This window comes from Neofelis nebulosa, chromosome 4 (assembly GCF_028018385.1).
Source record: "Neofelis nebulosa isolate mNeoNeb1 chromosome 4, mNeoNeb1.pri, whole genome shotgun sequence".
NCBI lineage: Eukaryota > Metazoa > Chordata > Mammalia > Carnivora > Felidae > Neofelis > Neofelis nebulosa.
This window is the reverse complement of record NC_080785.1, coordinates 22,276,785-22,294,173: the sequence shown is the minus strand read 5'-3', so window position 1 is coordinate 22,294,173 and position 17,389 is coordinate 22,276,785. Positions and strand designations below refer to the sequence as shown.

The window sequence follows — 17,389 nt, the reverse complement described above, 5'->3', positions numbered from 1 at the left end:
TGTCCTGTTGGTGAATCTTGATTCTGGCATGTTGGATAAGTCTTTTAATTTTCGGGCCCCCATGTGAGTAGACTAATGCATGTGCTCTAATACTGAGACTCCGAGCCGGTCTGGCAGCTCGAGCTCCTTGTTAGGTGTATACCACCATCCCTTTATCTCCCGGGCCATGGGAAGTTTCTTGATCCTCTGTAACTCCTCCTGGGAGTATTTGGGCTGGTCTGGTAAAACTGGGTCTCCCGGGTCCGGTAGTTGTATGGTCATGGTGGGGACTGCCTTGGCTGCCTGGTCAGCCTTTCGATTACCTTTAGCTACTGGGTTATCAGTTTTCTGGTGCCCTTGACAATGGATAATGGTCAGCTTGGCAGGAAGCCATAAGGCCGTAAGCAGGTCAAGTATCTCCTGCTTATTTTTTATAGTCCGTCGTTCTGCCGTCAGTAACGCCCTCTTCTGATAAATTGCCCCATGAATATGAGCTGTGGCAAACGCATAACGGCTGTCTGTGTAGATGGTAAGCCATTTTCCAGCTCCCAGCATCAGCGCCTTGGTGAAGGCGATGAGCTCTGCTCGCTGGGCTGACATTCTGGAGGATAGAGCCTCCACCCATACGGTGTCCATTTCGGTGACCACCGCTGCACCCCCATACCTGTGTCTGTCCCGCACAAAGCTGCTGCCATCAGTGAACGAAGTAGCCTTGGCATCGGGGAGGGGCCGGTCGGTCACATCCATCCGGAATCCATGTACTTGCTCTAGGATCCCCGCACAGTCATGTAGTGGAGCATCTAGGTCAGGGTTGGGCAGCAGGGTTGCAGGATTGAGGGCCGCACTGGGGTGGAACCACGTCCATGGAGGGTTGAGTAGGAGGCTCTGGTAATGAGTCATACGTGTGTTACTCATCCATCTTTCAGGAGGCTGTTTCAGGACCCCTTCAATGGCGTGTGGGGTCGTGATCCAGATCTCCTGTCCTAGGGTCAGTTTGTCTGCGTCCTTGACTAGGAGTGCTGTCGCCGCAATAATTCTTAGGCATGGCGGCCAGCCGGCAGCCATTGTGTCTAGCTTCTTGGATAGGTAAGCCACTGGGTGGTTCCAGGGGCCTAAGGCTTGAGTTAGAACCCCTTTTGCTATTCCCTTGTGTTCGTCTACAAAGAGGTGGAAGGGCTTTGTAATGTCTGGCAGGCCCAGGGCTGGGGCACTTAGGAAGGCCTTTTTTAACTGAGTAAAGGCAGTTTCTTCTTTTTCAGTCCATTCAAATGTTTTCCCCTCTTTGGTAGCTTCATATAGAGGCCTGGTGATCTCAGCAAAACCCGGAACCCAGAGGTGGCAGTAGCCAGCCGATCCTAGAAATTCCCTTACTTCCCTTTGGGAGGTGGGAGTAGGGATCTTCAGGACAGTTTCTTTTCTGGCATCTGATAACCGCTGCTGTCTGCCCTCCAGGATGTATCCTACGTAACTTACCCTCTCCCTGCATATCTGAGCCTTTTTTGCAGATGCCCGGTACCCCAAGGCCCCCAGGGTAGCCAGCAGGTCCTGGGTCCCTTGCTCACAGTCCTTGGCCGTGTCCGCAGCAATCAGGATGTCATCTACGTACTGTAGGAGGGTGAGGCCAGGGTGCTCCTTTCTGTACTCACCCAGGTCCTCGTGTAGTGCCTCGTTGAAGATGGTGGGCAAATTTTTGGACCCCTGAGGCAGCTGTGTCTAGGTGAGATGCCCGCTGTAGCCCTCCTCCAGATCATGCCACTTGAAGGAGAACAAGGGTTGGCTTTGGGGTGCCAGCGGCAGACTGAAGAAAGCGTCCTTTAAATCTAGTACAGTATACCAGACCCTGCAGGGTGCCAAGGAGCTCAAGAGAGTATATGGGTTGGGAACAGTTGGGTGTATGTCCGTGACCCTCTTATTTACTTCCCAGAGGTCTTGTAACGGTCGACAGTCATTTGTGTGAGGTTTTTTGACCGGCAGTAGGAGGGTGTTCCAGGCAGACTGGCAAGGAACTAGTACCCCTAGGCTTCATAGTCTCCAGATGTGTGGCTGGATCCCCCTTCTGGGCCTCCTGAGACATGGGGTATTGTTTGATCCTTACCGGACCTTCTCCTGGCTTGAGCTCTACCAGGACCGGGGTCCTGTGAGCAGCTAGTCCCATTCCCCCTGTCTCTGCCCAAACTGATGGGAATTCTTGTAGCTATCTGTCTATATTATCCTCTCTCGGGAGCGCCTCCTGGTGGAGGCGGTATTCATCCTCTAGTTTCATGGTCAGGACCTGGATGGGGTGGCCCTTGCCATTGGTGACCTGAGGCCCCCCTTGTCTGAAAGTTATCTTAGCTCCAATCTTGGTCAGTAAGTCCCATCCTAACAGCGGGTAGGGGCATTCTGGTATTACCATAAAGGAGTGGGATACCCGTCCCGTCCCCACATCTACCATTCTTCAGGTAGTCCATGAATACTGGCTCATACCAGTTGCCCCTTGTACCCAGGACTTCTTGCTGGCTAGCTTTCCTAGTGGGGTGTGGAGGACCGAATGTTGCGCTCCGGTGTCAACAAGGAAGTCAACAGGGGTCCCCTCCACTTTAAGAGTTACCCTGGGCTCGGGGAGAGGATCCGAACCCCGACTTCCCTAATCACTCAGTTTATCTAGCTCTAAGACTTTTACTCGATCAGTCTTGCTTCCCTTCCTGCCGGCCTTTTTCGGACAAACTCAGGCCCAATGCCCTATCTCCTTGCAGTATGCGCACTGATCTTTCTGCAGCCTCTGCTTCCCCCACCCTTGGTGGTTCCTTTACCTCCTCTTGAGTCATCTGCCAGCTGCCAGAGACGGCGGTCTCATTCCTCGGGGGAGTCAGCAGTGGTAGCTAGTAGTATTCTGGCCAGGTCTCGAGTCTGCTTACTGCTGGCAGCTGCCATGGCGCGAGCCTGCTTATCCTCAGGAGGCTCCCGGTTATTATATACCTTTTCGGCTACCACCAGTAAGTCCTGCAGACTTTTTTTCTCCTAGTCTATCTATTTTCTGTAATTTTCTCCTAATGTCTATGGCCAATTGGTTTACAAAGGCCATGATAACAGCTGCCTTGCTTTCTGGAGCCTCTGGATCCATGGGGGTATAGGTACGGAATGCCTCCATGATCCGTTCTAAAAAGGCAGCTGGAGACTCATCTTTTTCCTATTGCACGTTTCCTACCTTGGCCAAACTGGTTGGCTTCCTAGCAGCCATTCGGAGACCCCCCCCCCCCCCCCCCCCCCGTTAGAGTCTGGCGGTAGACCTGGAGCCTCTCCTTACCTTCTGCCGTGTTGAAATCCCACTTGGGCCGAGTTAAGGGGAAGGAGGCATCTATCTGAGCCTGGTTGGTGGTGGGATTCCTGTCTGCGCCCGGAACTAGTTTTCGGGCTTCATTGAGGATTTTTTCTCTTTCCTCAGTCGTGAACAGGACCTGCAAAAGCTGCTGGCAATCGTCCCGCGTGGGCTGATGGGTAAAAAGAACAGAGTCTAATAAATCAATAAGCCCTGCCGGTTTCTTGGATAACTTAGGATTCTGAGCTTTCCAATTGTAGAGGTCACTAGTGGCAAAAGGCCAATAGTGATGGGGCTGATTCCCCTCCGCGTCTGGGAGTCCGGTGGCTCGCCGGGGCAGAATAGTGGAGTCGGTGGAGGAGGTGGATTGCTGCCTCTGAGCCCTTTGTCTGGTAAAGGGCGGGCTTCCCACTGGAGCGTTTCCACCTCCCGCTCTTGGGACAGCGTCTGCCTCCCCCGGAGGGGGGGTATGGTGTTCTTCCAGCATCCTAGGGGGGTTATATGGGGGAGGAAAAATTAATTCTTCAGTCTCCCCTTGTAGGACAGGGTAGAGGGGTGCTGAAGGCTGGGTAAGACTTTTCTTGTTCTCCTTCTTCTCTGTCCCCTGCAAAACAATAATGGGTTTTGGCTCCAGAGGGCGTGGGGCTAGGAAGGGCTTAAGCCAAGAGGGTGGGTCTTCTACAAGGTCCTGCCAAGTGACAATGTAAGGGAGCTGATCAGGATGGCCCGTCTTAGGCCGAGAGATGATACCCCTGACTTGGTGGATGGTAGGGAGGTCGAAGGTTCCCTCTGGCGGCCATCCAACATTGAAAGCTGGCCACTCGCTAGAACAAAAAACCTGCCACCAACCCTTTCGGACTTCCACACTGAGGTTGTTAGCTCTTCCCCTGACATCCTTAAAGTGATCAATTGTAATACTTAGAGGAGTAGTCTGAGTCTGTCCCATAATATCCGTCCAGTAAGTCCACAGAACAAAACAGAGAAACACAGAAACAGACAAACAGAGGGCCCATAGAAACAGTCTTCCAACTCCATGGAAGCAAAACTGAAAGCTAGACGACGGCCTCACACCGACCGGCGGGAGCAACCTGCCTCGTCTCAGACCTTTGAGGGGAATCCACGTCCCTCCAGAAGGGAGGATCGGAATGTCTTCTGAAACTCCCGGCCCATGGTCCTCCAGTGCATCCACTTAGACCATGCCGGGCACTACCAGAATTTCAGAAATGAGCTCACATGGAAGAGACAGGGAATGAACAGACACTAACTGTGGCCAGTCAGGCTCTCCAGGTCGGGGGGTCCCTCGGGGGTCTTGGGGATCCCGGACGAGCCCCCAAATGTTATGCCCAGAATTCATGATCCCCAAAGACCACCAGGGAGCTGAGTCCGATGCAAAAGCAAAGAGCCTTTATTCGAGCTAGCTCGAGCTCAATCCCCTACCTGCACTGACGCAGCGGTGAGATGCCGGAGAGTGAGTTTCAAAAGCACAAAGGTTTTATAGGGATCTAGGGGCAGTTGGTGGAGTGATGGTCGTGGTCTTAGCCGATTGGATGGGGAAGGGTCAGAGTCCCGTTGCGCAGGTTGCCGGGCGTGGTTTGAACGGAAAATTTGAACAGGTGAGCAGGAAGTTACTCAAGGGGAGGAGGCGTGGTGTGAGGTTTGAGCAGGAATTTCTTCCTGCGGTTTTCCTGGACAGGGGGCCATCTCGGGGACACAGTCACTCAAGATGGAGGACACAGAACAAAATGGAGTCGGCTGGTCTAGGTCCTCTCTTTCAATATTCAGATAAGACTTTGGACTTTAGACTTTATGCTGGAATGAGCTATAAGAACTTTGGGGCTGTTGGGATGAAATGAATGTATTTAGCAAGTGAGAGGGACACACATTTTGGGGGACCAGGGGTGGATGCAAGAAGGTGGATGTGTGCAGATCAGGAGGAGGGCTCTCATTAGATACTGAATCTACTGGCACCTTGATCTTGGACTTCCTCGACTCCAGAACTGTGAAAAATAAGTGTTTGTCATCTAAGCCATGAAGTTTATGGCATTTTTGTTATAGCAGACTTAATTGCCTAAGACAACTGGTGAGAAGAAATTTAGGAGGAACTAAGAGATGCAGTTCAGGAAATATTTCTTGAGTATCTGCTATATGCCAGTTATGGAGGGTTTGAAGAAGAATAATGCAGGTGTAGTCCTCAAAAATTCCCACTAAATACATGAGGAAAAAAGTGGACTGAGAATCAGGTACTTGGGTTCTGGATTCATATCTGAGAAAGGCCAATTGTGTGGATGACCTTAGACATGACATTGAACATAATTGGGTATTAGTTTCTTCATCTGTTGCATAATATTGTAAAAGGAAATTCTCCCATTTACAGCAGAGCTTGCCTAGGAGATAGCACACTGAATACTGTATTGTGCTCCTACTCTCCTAAATAGCTAAAGCTGTGAAAGAAACCATGAACTTTACATGACCCATGTCAGCTAAAGCAAGATCCTTACAAGACCTATCTGAAGGTTTATTTTTTTCTGACCGCTGAAGTATGGGGCTTGTTTTAACCAATCATGTACAGAACTGTTGACTTATTCCAGTCTGTTGAGAGGGGTTATGTTAATCTTCAGTGAGCATAACAATCATGAAACCCGTTCCTTACAATTAAAAACACCTCTTTTCCGCCTTAGTCTAGTGTGTTCCTTTGCCTGGAAATAAATAAATCAGCCAAAGTGGTTTTGCTTTTTAACTCTGGTAGTCAGTCTTTTTTGACAACATCTTATATCCGAATAGTACTTTACCATTTACTAAGTCTCTTCCCACTTGAGAAGAATGGGATGTGATCAAACAGGACTGGCTTTTGAACCAAAGAGATTCTGGGTGTCACTGGCTAGCTACACCTCCTTGAGTAAGTTATTATATCACTGAAGGTCCCAGCTGGAAACAGATGGCATTCTGAAATTGGGCAATTTAAGAGACTTAATAAAGAGACTATTTATAAAAGTGTGAGAACATACCAGGAAACCACAGGAAGCAAGGAGCAGGGGTGGTTACTGGAACCCAGAACCAGAGAGAGTGGGTGGAGAGACTACCTGGGAGGAGGAGGACGTGTGACCTTTGGCCCAAAGGGCCAGTCGGCCCAGAGTGACCTTACAGACAGAGGAAGGAATACCCTTACCTCACTCTCTTCTGTCCCACACGTGTGAAGAAGCAAATCAAAGACAACAATTATTTAACCTTTCTAAGTCTCATTATTCTCATTTGTGAAAGGGGAATAATATTTGTATCTCAGAGTTTCTATGAATTAAATGAGAACTTACATTATTTCATAGTAGACAAATTATGCACTCTATAATCATTCTCTTCCTTCATTTGATCTTCAAATCCCCTTGTGAAGTAGACAGGATAGGTTTGATTAAATTTACTTTTAGAGGTGGAAAATGAGACTCAGAAGTTATGTGAATTTCCCAAGGTCTCATAGCTAGAAAAGTAGCAGACAGACGAACAAAACTAAGATTTTTAACACATTCTCTAGGTTTCCTTCCACGGATTATTCTTGTGCCCCTACTCCCCTACTGCAGAAGGTTGCCACAGATGGTTTCTTCTCTCTGGAGCTGCTATACCTGGAGCCCCAGTAACTCTGCTGCTCAGAGAAAAATTTGACTCAGGAATTAGTGCCTGAGCCAAAAGAAGCAACCACTAGATCGGTTAGATAAAAAGGTGGCCAGGGTCACCTGGGTGGCTCAGTTGATTAAGTGTCCGGCTCTTTTTTTTTTTTTTTTAATGTTTACTTATTTTAGAGAGAGAGAGAGAGAGAGAGAGAGAGACAGGATACAAGTGAGGGAGGGGCAGAGTGAGAGAGAGTCACAGAATCTGAAGCAGGCTCCAGGCTCTGAGCTATCAGTACAGAGCCTGATGCAGTGCTCGAACTCAGGAACCACAAGATCGTGACCTGAGCTGAAGTCGGACACTCAGCTGACTGTGCACCCAGGTGCCCTAAGTGTCCAACTCTTGATTTCGGCTCAGGTCATGATCTCACAGTTTGTGAGTTGGGCTCTGCGCTGACAATGTGGAGCCTGCTTGGGATTCTCTCTCTCCCTCTCTCTGCCCCTCCCTCACTCATTATTATAAAAAAAAAATAATAAAAGAAAGCCAAATGCCTCTAAAGTGACTAGGTTAAGACTTTGACCAAAATAGATTCTTCATATTGCATACTTGGCAATCCACCTTGGATATCTATCAGATATATCCTGTATAGTTCATTAATGTCAGAATTCTTTTTTTTGTTTGTTTGTACCTCTTAATCCTCTTCATCCATTTCATCCATCCCTTAACCAACCACCCCTCTGGCAATCACCAGTTTGTTCTCTGTATTTAAGAGTGTTTTTGTTGTTGTTGCTGTTGATTTGTTCATTTGTTTTTTAGATTCCTCATGTAAGTGAAATCATATGGTGTTTGTCTTTCTCTGACTTTATTTCACTTAGCATAATACCCTCTAGGTCCACCCATGTTGTTGCAAATGGCAAGATTTAATTCTTTTATATATATATATACCACATCTTCTTAACTCCTCATTTATCAATGGACACTTGAATTGCTTCAATTTCTTGGATGTTGAAAATAATGCTGCAATAAACATAGGGATACATCTTTTTTTTTTTTTTTTTAAAGCTTATTCATTTATTTTGAGAGAGAGAGCAGGGGAGGGGCAGAGAGAGAGGGAGAGAGAGAATCCCAAGCAGGCTCCACAGTGTCAAGCATAGACTCTGACATGGGGATCTATACCATGAACCATGAGATCATGACCTGAGTCGAAATCAAGTTGAATGCTTAACCGAGGCCATCCAGGTGCCCCTCTTTTCATTTTTTTTTTAAAGTAAGCTCTATACCCAATATGGGGCTTTAACTCACAACCCCAAGATCAAGAGTCACATGCTCTACTGACTGAGCCAGCCAGGCACCCAATCTTCTCAAATTAGTGTTTTCATTTTTCTTGGGTATATACCCAGTAGTGGAATTACTGGATTATATGGTATTTCTATTTTTAATTTTCCATACCGTTTCCCACAGTGGTTGCACCAATTTACATTCCCACCAACAGTGCAAGAGGGTTCCCTTTTTTCCACATCCTTGCCAACACCTGTTATTTCTTATCTTTTTGATACAAGACAGGCCTTTGTGTGCCTGGCACTTTCTTACTATAGCTTAACTATTAGCTTAACTATTACCTTCTTAGAGAACTTTCCTTAACTATCCAATCTAACTATTACTCCAGTGTAGTCTTTTCTTAGCAGTCAAAACACACAGACTAAAATTATCTAGTTGACTTATTTATTACATGTTACCATATCAGAATGTAAGCTCCACGAAAGTGGGGCCCTTGTCTGGCTTGTTTATCCCTATCTCTCTTGCACCTAGACAAAACCTGGCACATCACAGCCTCTTGATAAATTTTCTTTTTTTCAGGAAAAGATAGTGAATAGTGACAAACCAAATACAATCAGTTACTTTCTCTGGTAAGTATTTACTACGAGAAGCATACTGAGAAGGCATCAGAAGAGTAAAAGATGATTGCTTTTAAGGGATGACGAGATGACAGGTCACTGGAGCTGCTGATCTCTGAATAATAATGATCCATTATCCAGTTCCCCATAAAGTGAGAATATGTCCCAATCTTTGAAGTGTGGGGGCACTAGAGGGACGAAGCAGCAGTTGAAGTTTCCAGGCCTTCCCCATGTATCCTTTTGATGAACTCCATCACCTAAGGCAACGCCCCAAACGCAGAGGAGGGTATAAAGATAGATCTCCAAGAGATCTGAGCTACTAGCAGACTCCTGCAGATTTTGAAATTTCTTTAGTCTTCTATTTTATCTTAACATTTACATACATCTTGGGTTCAGTATCATAATATATCCATATTTATGTTAACATATGAATACTTTAAATTATTCCACCGCTTGTAAAGTCTTTGCTGCAAGGAAGCCAAGCTATCCTGGGTCTTTACATTCTCCATGGCAATAGCACCTCAGGGATACATGTTTGCTGTCTGAGAAGTTCCCACATTCTCTTTCCTTTGCAGCCCAAGTTCTCCTTTAGCATAATTTAGTTGTTTATCAATAAATATTTACTGAGCATCTACTATGTACTAGAACCAACAGGCCTGGGGATGTAACTCTGAACAAGATATGCACAATTCCTACCTGCATGAGAGTTATTGTTTAGGGAGAAAGAACAGGAAAAAAAAAAAAAAGAGTAAATTAAAATGTATTATGGTAGCTGCTAAGATAAGGAAGGAAAATCAGGGTGCCAACAGAAATATAGAAACTGGCACCTAACCTCAAAATTGGTGATGAGGAGTGGTGCCTACATGGCTCAGTTGGTTAAGCATTCTGACTCTTGGTTTCAGCTCAGGTCATGATCTCACAGTTAGTGAGTTCGAGCCCCATGTTGGGCTCTGTGCTGATAGATCAGAGCCTGCTTGGGATTCCTTCTCTCTCCCCCTCTCTTTGCCCCTCCCCCGCTCGCTCTCTCTCTCTCTCTCTCTCTCTCTCTCAAAATAAATAAATAAACAAAAAAAACCCACAACTGGTGACGAGGAATGATTTTCCAGAATGAAATAATCTGAAAAATGAACAACAGTTAGCCAGGTAAAGAATGGTGGAGTGCTCCTGGCTTGGCTTAGGCTGAGCTCTGGAGGCCTGAGAGAGCACAGAACTCAAACGAGCCAATTCCGTGTGTTAGTTTAGTGTGGCAGGAGAAAAGCTTGCAAAGGATAAAGAAGAGAGAGGGCTGGAGAGGTAATCAAGGCAGGACATGAGAGGCCTCTGCTAAAGGATTTCCATATTACTTAAATGGAATAGAAAGTAACTGAAAGTCATCTCAGGAAGAACTGGCTTATATCTATTTTTTATTATTAAAAAAAAATTTTTTTTTACTGTTTGTTTATTCTTGAGAGAGAGTGGGGAAGGGGCAGAGAGAGAAGTAGACACAGAATTCGAAGCAGGCTCCAGGCTCCCAACCGTCAGCGCAGAGCCCGATGTGGGGCTTAAACCCATGAACTGTGCGATCATGACCTGAGCTGAAGTCAAGAGGCTGAACCGACTGAGCCCCTCGATTTATTTTTTTAATTTTTTTCCAACGTTTTTTATTTATTTTTGGGACAGAGAGAGACAGAGCATGAACGGGGGAGGGGCAGAGAGAGAGGGAGACACAGAATCGGAAACAGGCTCCAGGCTCCGAGCCATCAGCCCAGAGCCTGACGCGGGGCTCGAACTCACAGACCGCGAGATCGTGACCTGGCTGAAGTAGGACGCTTAACCGACTGCGCCACCCAGGCGCCCCGCCCCTCGATTTTTTAAAAGCATCATCCAGAAACCGCAGCTCTGTATCTGGGAAAGAACAAAGACCCTACTTACATTAGGGTAAGAGGTGTAATTGGCAAACCCAGCACCCCGAACTAACAGAACTGAGACACCATCTGAATCTTCTCCCCTCACAAGCCTCTCTTCTCCCAAAGTTCACACTAAGCCTCTTCGGGACTAACCTTCTCGGGCCTCTGCCCCTGACTCTGGACTCGCAGCTCGAGTCACTGGGGTCACAGCATTATTCCCTCAGGGAACAAATACTTTTCCAACCTGCCGCCACACCCAAGGCGCGCGTGTGATTTTTAGACGTTAGCCAATTGTGGCCTTCTTTTGGGCATTCTTGACCTGATGTGCTAGCGAAGGCCACTATCAAGTTTTGCCCGATGGAAAGAGTGAGCCAGGGAAGGATGTGAGGAGGTTTGGGGCAGCTTAGGGATTAATAAGGGGGAAGAGAATACAATTATTGAGGTTTTCAACTCCCTGGGTCATTCGCTGAGAAACTCTTTGCCTGAGTTTTTCCGTGGGTCAGGCGGAGACGAAGCTACGGTCAAGGCTCTCAGGGGTAGAGCTTTTAGGGCTTTTCTAGGGAGTGCCGAGCACTTGGGTAACCGCAGGGGCTAAGCCAGGGACTAAGCCTGCATAACCCTCGACAAACCGGTACCTGCTGGGAGCATTATCTACAGCTGCCAGATATTTGCAGCGAATGTTCCTTTTTTTTTTTTTTTTTTTGATAAGAAGCTGGCACGCCGCCCGTGTGGCATCGAGAGCACAAGGACTGCATATTCCCTCTCGGCTCTTTTTCTTACAACGCCGCCCGTCTCTCGCTCTTCCTGAACTTTGGGGCTAAGTTTCTGGCAGGGCTACCCGCGGGCGGACTTAACGACTGGGAACGAACCAAACCAAACCAAACCAAACCAAACCAAAACGATGACACACGGCTTCCCTACTCCTTAAGGTTTTTGTTTGTTTTTGTTTTTTTCCGGTCGGGGGGTGAATGTCATTACCGAGCAAGCCGAGCGCCCGGGCTGGGGTGAGAGGGCTCGCCACGAATGTTTACAAGCACGGGCATCGCCACCGGCACACGGCACAGGCTGAGAGGACGCGCGAGCATTTCCTTTTCCTGTCTCCATGTGACTCGGGAACGCGGGGCAAGACATTTAAAACCAGGACCAGGGCAGAGGGAGAGGGTGTTAGCTCTTCCGCGCCAGCTCCCTTCAGTGCCGCTGCCTTGTAGGATTTGTAAACGGGAGAGGGCAGCGGCTTCCAAAGTCGCTACGGCGTCCCTTCTCCAAGTGCGTCCTCTCTGTTTCCCTTCCCGGCTCCTAAACCACAATTTCTTTCTTTTCGTAACCTTCTTGGCTTTTTCCTTACCTCGGCTTGTAAGAAAAGTCCTTTGCGCCACTCCCCTCCGAGCTCCACAGGAAAGCCCTCAGGTGCTCACAGTCCAGTCTCAGTTTTGGTCAGTCATTAAGGAGTCTTAGCAGGTGGAAACTCTAGGAGAGAACCGAGGACACGCGCGCGCCTCAGCCCTCTACGCGGTGGGCAACATCCCAGCCCCGGAGCGTGGACGGCCTGGCGCGCCGCGGCCCCTTTAAGAGCAGGCCACGCCCCTCCCCTCCTCCCGGCGCGGCCGGCGGTCGGTGGCGGCCGCTACGGTGCTGACAAGATGGCGGCTGGCGGGGCTGTCGCTGCGGCGCCCGAGTGCCGGCTTCTGCCCTACGCGCTACACAAGTGGAGCTCCTTCTCCTCTACTTACCTTCCCGAGTAAGTGCCGAGCCTTGGGCTCGTGTTGCCCTGCTCTTCGGCATAAGCACGGCGGGGCCAGGGGGGCAGTGGAGGGCAGCCGAGCCGAGAGGCCCAGGCGGGGCCTGCTGAGGGGGACGCTTGGCCTCCCGAGTCTCAGTCCAGCCGCGGAGAGCTCTGCCCTCCCCACCCCCCTGTCTCAGGGAGGGGTTAGGGTCGGGAGAGCGGGGTCCGGGGGGGAAGGGGCGACGTGTACCCCGCGCGGATCCGGAGCGCGTAGGACAACGGGGAACCCGGTGATGTTTTGCCCGGGATTTGGGGGTTGAGGGAGGCTCGGGGGGCGGCTGGCTCAGGGAATTGGGGCAGGAACCGGAGCTTTCGGGGTCCCGACGGGTAGCAAACGGGTGAAGGAGTCTATGGTCGTCGGAGCTGGCCGGAGACGGGGGACGGCTCAGCCGATTGCTGCCGGGACAAAGTGTAAAGCTGAGAAGAGGAGTGATTGTTCCTGGGGGCGGGGGGGGGGGGGGTCATTAAAAGTGGTTAGCTCCAGAAGAGTGGTAAAAGTCACGGAAGGCTGAAAAGTTGTGGGATCCGTGTGAATCCTAGCAAGTGGGGAGGGTTTGTAGGATTTGCCGAGGGTTGTCCTTTCTGGCTGGTGTTTTCTGAAAAAGGTAGGGAGTGGGCTGGGACATTACGGAAGAGTTCCATTATGTTATGGCTCGGAACATGGATTTGTACAAACACAGACCAACTTCCCAGCCCAGAAACTCAAATATAGACATAAAAGTCTGGACTTTTAATCAGTTTGACTTCCAGCACTGGCTTGGTCTGGGTCGCCGATTCGGGGTTAAAAAGAGTTCCATTGCATTACTACTTGTGTATTTTTTGGTAGCAAATTCCTTCTGAAATGCTGAAAGTACTTTCATACAGTATTTACCTATCTTTAGCTTATCTTCGAGAGAAGGACATGTAAGTCCAATTTTACATGCAGATGGAGAAACTGGCTTAGTAAAGTTTGAAGATCTGTGTGCAGACGGGGAAGAAAAGTACTAGCTGTCCCCTGGAACATCATCTCACGAGTCCAAGAATGCTTTTCTGGACAAAACAAGTCACAAATAATTTATCGTTTATGTTACTGAACAAAAAAGTAGATCTGTGAAGCATACCCAGAGTTTTTTTTTTCATCTGTATTTTAAACATTCTTAACATTTTCTCAACGTTGATTTCAGTCAAGAATCTGCAAATGGATCCGTGACTTAGAAGAATGTAACGCTCTTAACTCCCACTCACCAGGTCAAGGGTTGGCAGTCAGGCCTTCAGTAGGGTTTGCTTAAGTGAAGGGTGCCAAGTGACTTGTGGTCAGATCTGGCCCGTGTGGCCTATTGATGGCTACTGCATGGCCGTGTCCCTGATTGATGTTGGACTCCCAGCTTTTCATCTGAGAACGAGCCAGGTAAACAGCCCTCAGCTGGAGTTGAAATGTGGCCCTTGGTGCTTGACTTCTGATTTTTTGAGGCTAACAAATTCTTGAATCTGAAGAAAATTAGCATTTTTCTCTGCCCCAGCTTAGGAACGCAGGCAGTAAGGAATTGGGGTGGCTTCGTTTGATTTAATAACTTCAGAGAAGTTTTTTAAAAACAGAAATTTTTCTGGTCTTGAATTAGGCTGCTTCCAGGATTTTACTCCTTAAGTTTGTGATATAGGGGCAGGACTTGCATATCACAAGTCCCTTCAGAGTTCTGAATAAAAAAGGAAGAGTACAGTTCACGCAGGAAATGGTTTAGGGGGATGGCAACTTTACTCTGACTTACGCCTCATTATCCTGGCCCAAGATTTGAACTGGATAGAATACTAGTTGTCGTTAGAAGGCAGCTGTTTGAAATTGTGGAGAAATCTATTGTTATAATTCTCTCAAATATGTTCATATATTAGTACTTAATGCGTATTTAATTTTCAGACGCTTTCATTTACAATGTCTTATTTAATCCTTAACGATATTCTGCTGTTTTATGCAGAACAGTTTTTATTTTAAAGCACTAAACTATTAAAATAGAGTAATTGGAGCTTTTTTCTTTGAAAGAATATGACTATTATGGAGCTTGAGTTTGAGAATTTTGTGTCTGCTGAATTGGTGTGGGCCATGCCTAAATTGTAAAACTCTTTTGGTACTGAGCAATTAGCAAGTAAGCATGGTATAGCTTTGTATAATATGAAGTGTAAGAAAGAGAATTGACCTTCTTTACCTTTGGCCTAAAATTCTCTTTAACAGCAGTTGCTGTATCCTTATTGGCAGTGACCGTCATGTTAGGTATCTCCTAAAAACGTCTAATTTTAAGTAAAGCCATTTGTTGTAGACAGTAGACAATATTTGGGTGGCAAACATTTACTGATTACAAGTCGTAGACCTAGACGTTTGGAGGGGAGAATAATAAAACAATAATAACAATGGGAAACACTGAAACTGTGTGCCTTCCATAAGCTAGGCTCCCTTATGAACACTTTAAATGCATTAACTCATTTAATTCTCACACAGCTGTATGAAGAATTTACGTTTTCCAGATGAGGAACCAGACATGGAGAGGTTAAAATTTGCCTCGCTAGCTGAGGTCATGATTTGAACCTAGGCAGTCTCGATTCAGGTTCCATAGCCTTAATAGTGCTGTTCTGCTTGTGCCCAAAAGCAGAGACAGGAATTCAAAGATTGGAAAGAGTTCTTATATTAAAGGTACTTAAAGTTTTGTTGTGTAAAAACATGTGAAGTCATAAAAAAAAAAAAAAAAAGAAAAGTTCAGATATCTGTTTTCTTCCTAAGGAATTAGAATTTTTTTTCCTTCTCCTAAAGGCAGAAAAAAACCACATTTTTTCCTTATAACCCTTTTAGATTTATTAAGACCTTAAAAATATTAAAGCAGATCTAGTTATACATGTACATTTTTATTTTGAAACTAACGAAGTGGCCTTTTGTTTTGCAAAGCTCTTAAATTTGCCATATTTTACATTTTTCTGAAATTTATATTTGGATATTAAGAGAAATACATTTTAATAATTTTTAGATTTACATGAGAGTTTATATTTAAGAATATTTTATAAATTGCTAATCTCTATACTCAAATGTTTCTTTTTTTTTTTTTTTTTTTTTTTAACGTTTATTTTTGAGACAGGGAGAGACAGAGCATGAACAGGGGAGGGGCAGAGAGAGAGGGAGACACAGAATCTGAAACAGGCTCCAGGCTCTGAGCTGTCAGCACAGAGCCCGACGCGGGGCTCGAACTCACAGAGTGCGAGATCGTGACCTGAGCCGAAGTCGGCCGCTTAACCGACTGAGCCACCCAGGCGCCCCTCAAATGTTTCTTTTTAAAAATAATTGAATTTTTTTTTTTTAATTTATTTTGAGAGAGAGAGCAAGGAGGGGAGAGGCAGAGAGGGAGAGAGAGAATCCTGAGCAGGCTTCGTGCTGTCAGCACAGAGTGTAACGCAGGGCTCAATTTCATGAACTGTGAGATCATGACCTGAGCTGAAAGCAAGAGTTGGACGCTTAACCGACTGAACCGCCCAGGCGCCCCATATACTCAACTGTTTCTTGACGTGGCTAACCAATAGTGATACCAATTGCACTTTATTGAGCACTTATTATATACAAGATGCTTTTTCTACATAGTTTTACTTAATCCTTAGAACAAACCAGCAAGATGAATTTTGTTATTTTTGCAGGTGAGGAAACTGAGGTCCATACAGTTTAGGTAACTTGCCATGTTGAACATAATAGTTTTCAAAAGGTTTAGCAAGTTCTCTGACTTAAAAGTTAGTGCACGTGCTTCTAGTAACAACTACTTATTAAGTACCTTCTTTCTTTCGGCACTATGCTTAGCACTTAGTGTGTCTTTTTTGATTTAGTCTTCACAAACACTTTACAGTAAGTATTATTCTGTGTTACAGAATAGGGAAACTGAAGTTCAGACAGGTAAACTAACTTGCCCAAGTCCAAGAGTTGAAAAGATAGTATTCTGATCTTGGGCCTTCTGACTTCTGTTACCAAAGCTGCTTCAATATTTTGCAGGACTATAGTACATTCACAATTGTGAATACAATTAAGTGCTGTGCTATAAGGTTAGAGAAAGAGAACAATAGTTAGCTATATTTTCTCTTGACCTTTAAGGCTTTAATGTATTAATATAAAAACTAGGAGGACCTTTAAAAGTTTTTTTATACATTAGGTAATTTCATTGGTATGGAATTATTCTGGTTTACATGTTATTGAAAGACTTGAATAGCTTAAGTAGTAAAATTTGATACATTTTAAGTGTGGTCACCTTTTTTTCCTATTAGTCTTCTTTACTAATATCAAATAATTAAAGATCATTGTGCATAATGAACTTGAGAGTTTGTTACAATCCCATAGTCTCCTGCAAACCCACAAATGTAAATCACTAGTTTGGAGGTATTCCACTTCCTGGAGACTGGAAGCTGTCATGTTCTTCCTTTCTCTCCTTTCCCTAAACCGAAATTAGACACTGGCCTGGCTTAGGAACTTTATTGGCCACTGAAAGTTCTGATATTTTCAGTCTGATAATCTTAGAACTTTGGAAAAATAAAGATAAGCCAGGATAGAAGAAAGGAACCTGAGGTGGATGAAGGACTAGAGACTGAAAGGATCCTGGAACTGGATCTTTGTGACTTTTAGAAAGTTAATGATTCTTCTCTGAGCATCATCAGTTTCCTTTTATGTAGAAATAGTTTTTATTTTGATCAAATTCTAAGGAGGTTTTATATTGTTATTTTTTTCCAGGTAGGTAGATGTCTCTATCATTTGCATTAACTTCTAGGTAAATATAGTAGGTTTTGAATAAATTATTTTGGAGCCTGATACAGGGACTTTGTGATATTTTACATGTAGATAAGATACGTTTCAGCTGTTTGTGACGATCTGACTGCTGTATTTCAGTCGTTCAAAAATCATCCTTGGGGAGTGGCTGGCTGGTTCACTTGGTGGAGCGTGTGACTGTTGATCTCGGGGTTG

The 17,389-nt window shown here is 45.9% G+C and overlaps 2 protein-coding genes across 9 annotated transcripts in view; one reads left to right on the top strand and one right to left on the bottom strand.

Annotated features, from left to right (window-relative positions):
• The window catches only part of LOC131510957 (uncharacterized), an 84,880-nt gene extending 72,014 nt beyond the window's left edge, over nt 1-12,866 (bottom strand). For 3 of the 6 annotated variants that reach the window (XR_009261263.1, XR_009261261.1, XR_009261262.1), the window contains exon 1: nt 12,001-12,223. Coding sequence is in view for 1 of the 6 variants with exons in the window: in XM_058728685.1 (XP_058584668.1) it covers nt 3,266-3,764 (499 nt within the window). In the remaining 5 variants the exon portion in view is untranslated. Of the gene's footprint in view, nt 1-3,265; nt 3,766-10,455; nt 10,654-12,000; nt 12,224-12,385 lie in introns of those variants that run through there. The other 3 variants (XM_058728685.1, XR_009261260.1, XR_009261259.1) reach the window with 3 other exon arrangements.
• MKLN1 (muskelin 1) overlaps nt 1-17,389 on the top strand; it is a 370,372-nt gene that overhangs the window by 173,465 nt on the left and 179,518 nt on the right. Inside the window, exon 1 of one of the 3 annotated variants that reach the window (XM_058728681.1) lies at nt 12,238-12,393. The exons of the other annotated variants lie outside the window; for them this stretch is intronic. Within the exon in view, the coding sequence (XP_058584664.1) occupies nt 12,296-12,393 (98 nt within the window). The 5' untranslated portion in view covers nt 12,238-12,295. Of the gene's footprint in view, nt 1-12,237; nt 12,394-17,389 lie in introns of those variants that run through there. 3 annotated transcript variants of the gene reach the window in all.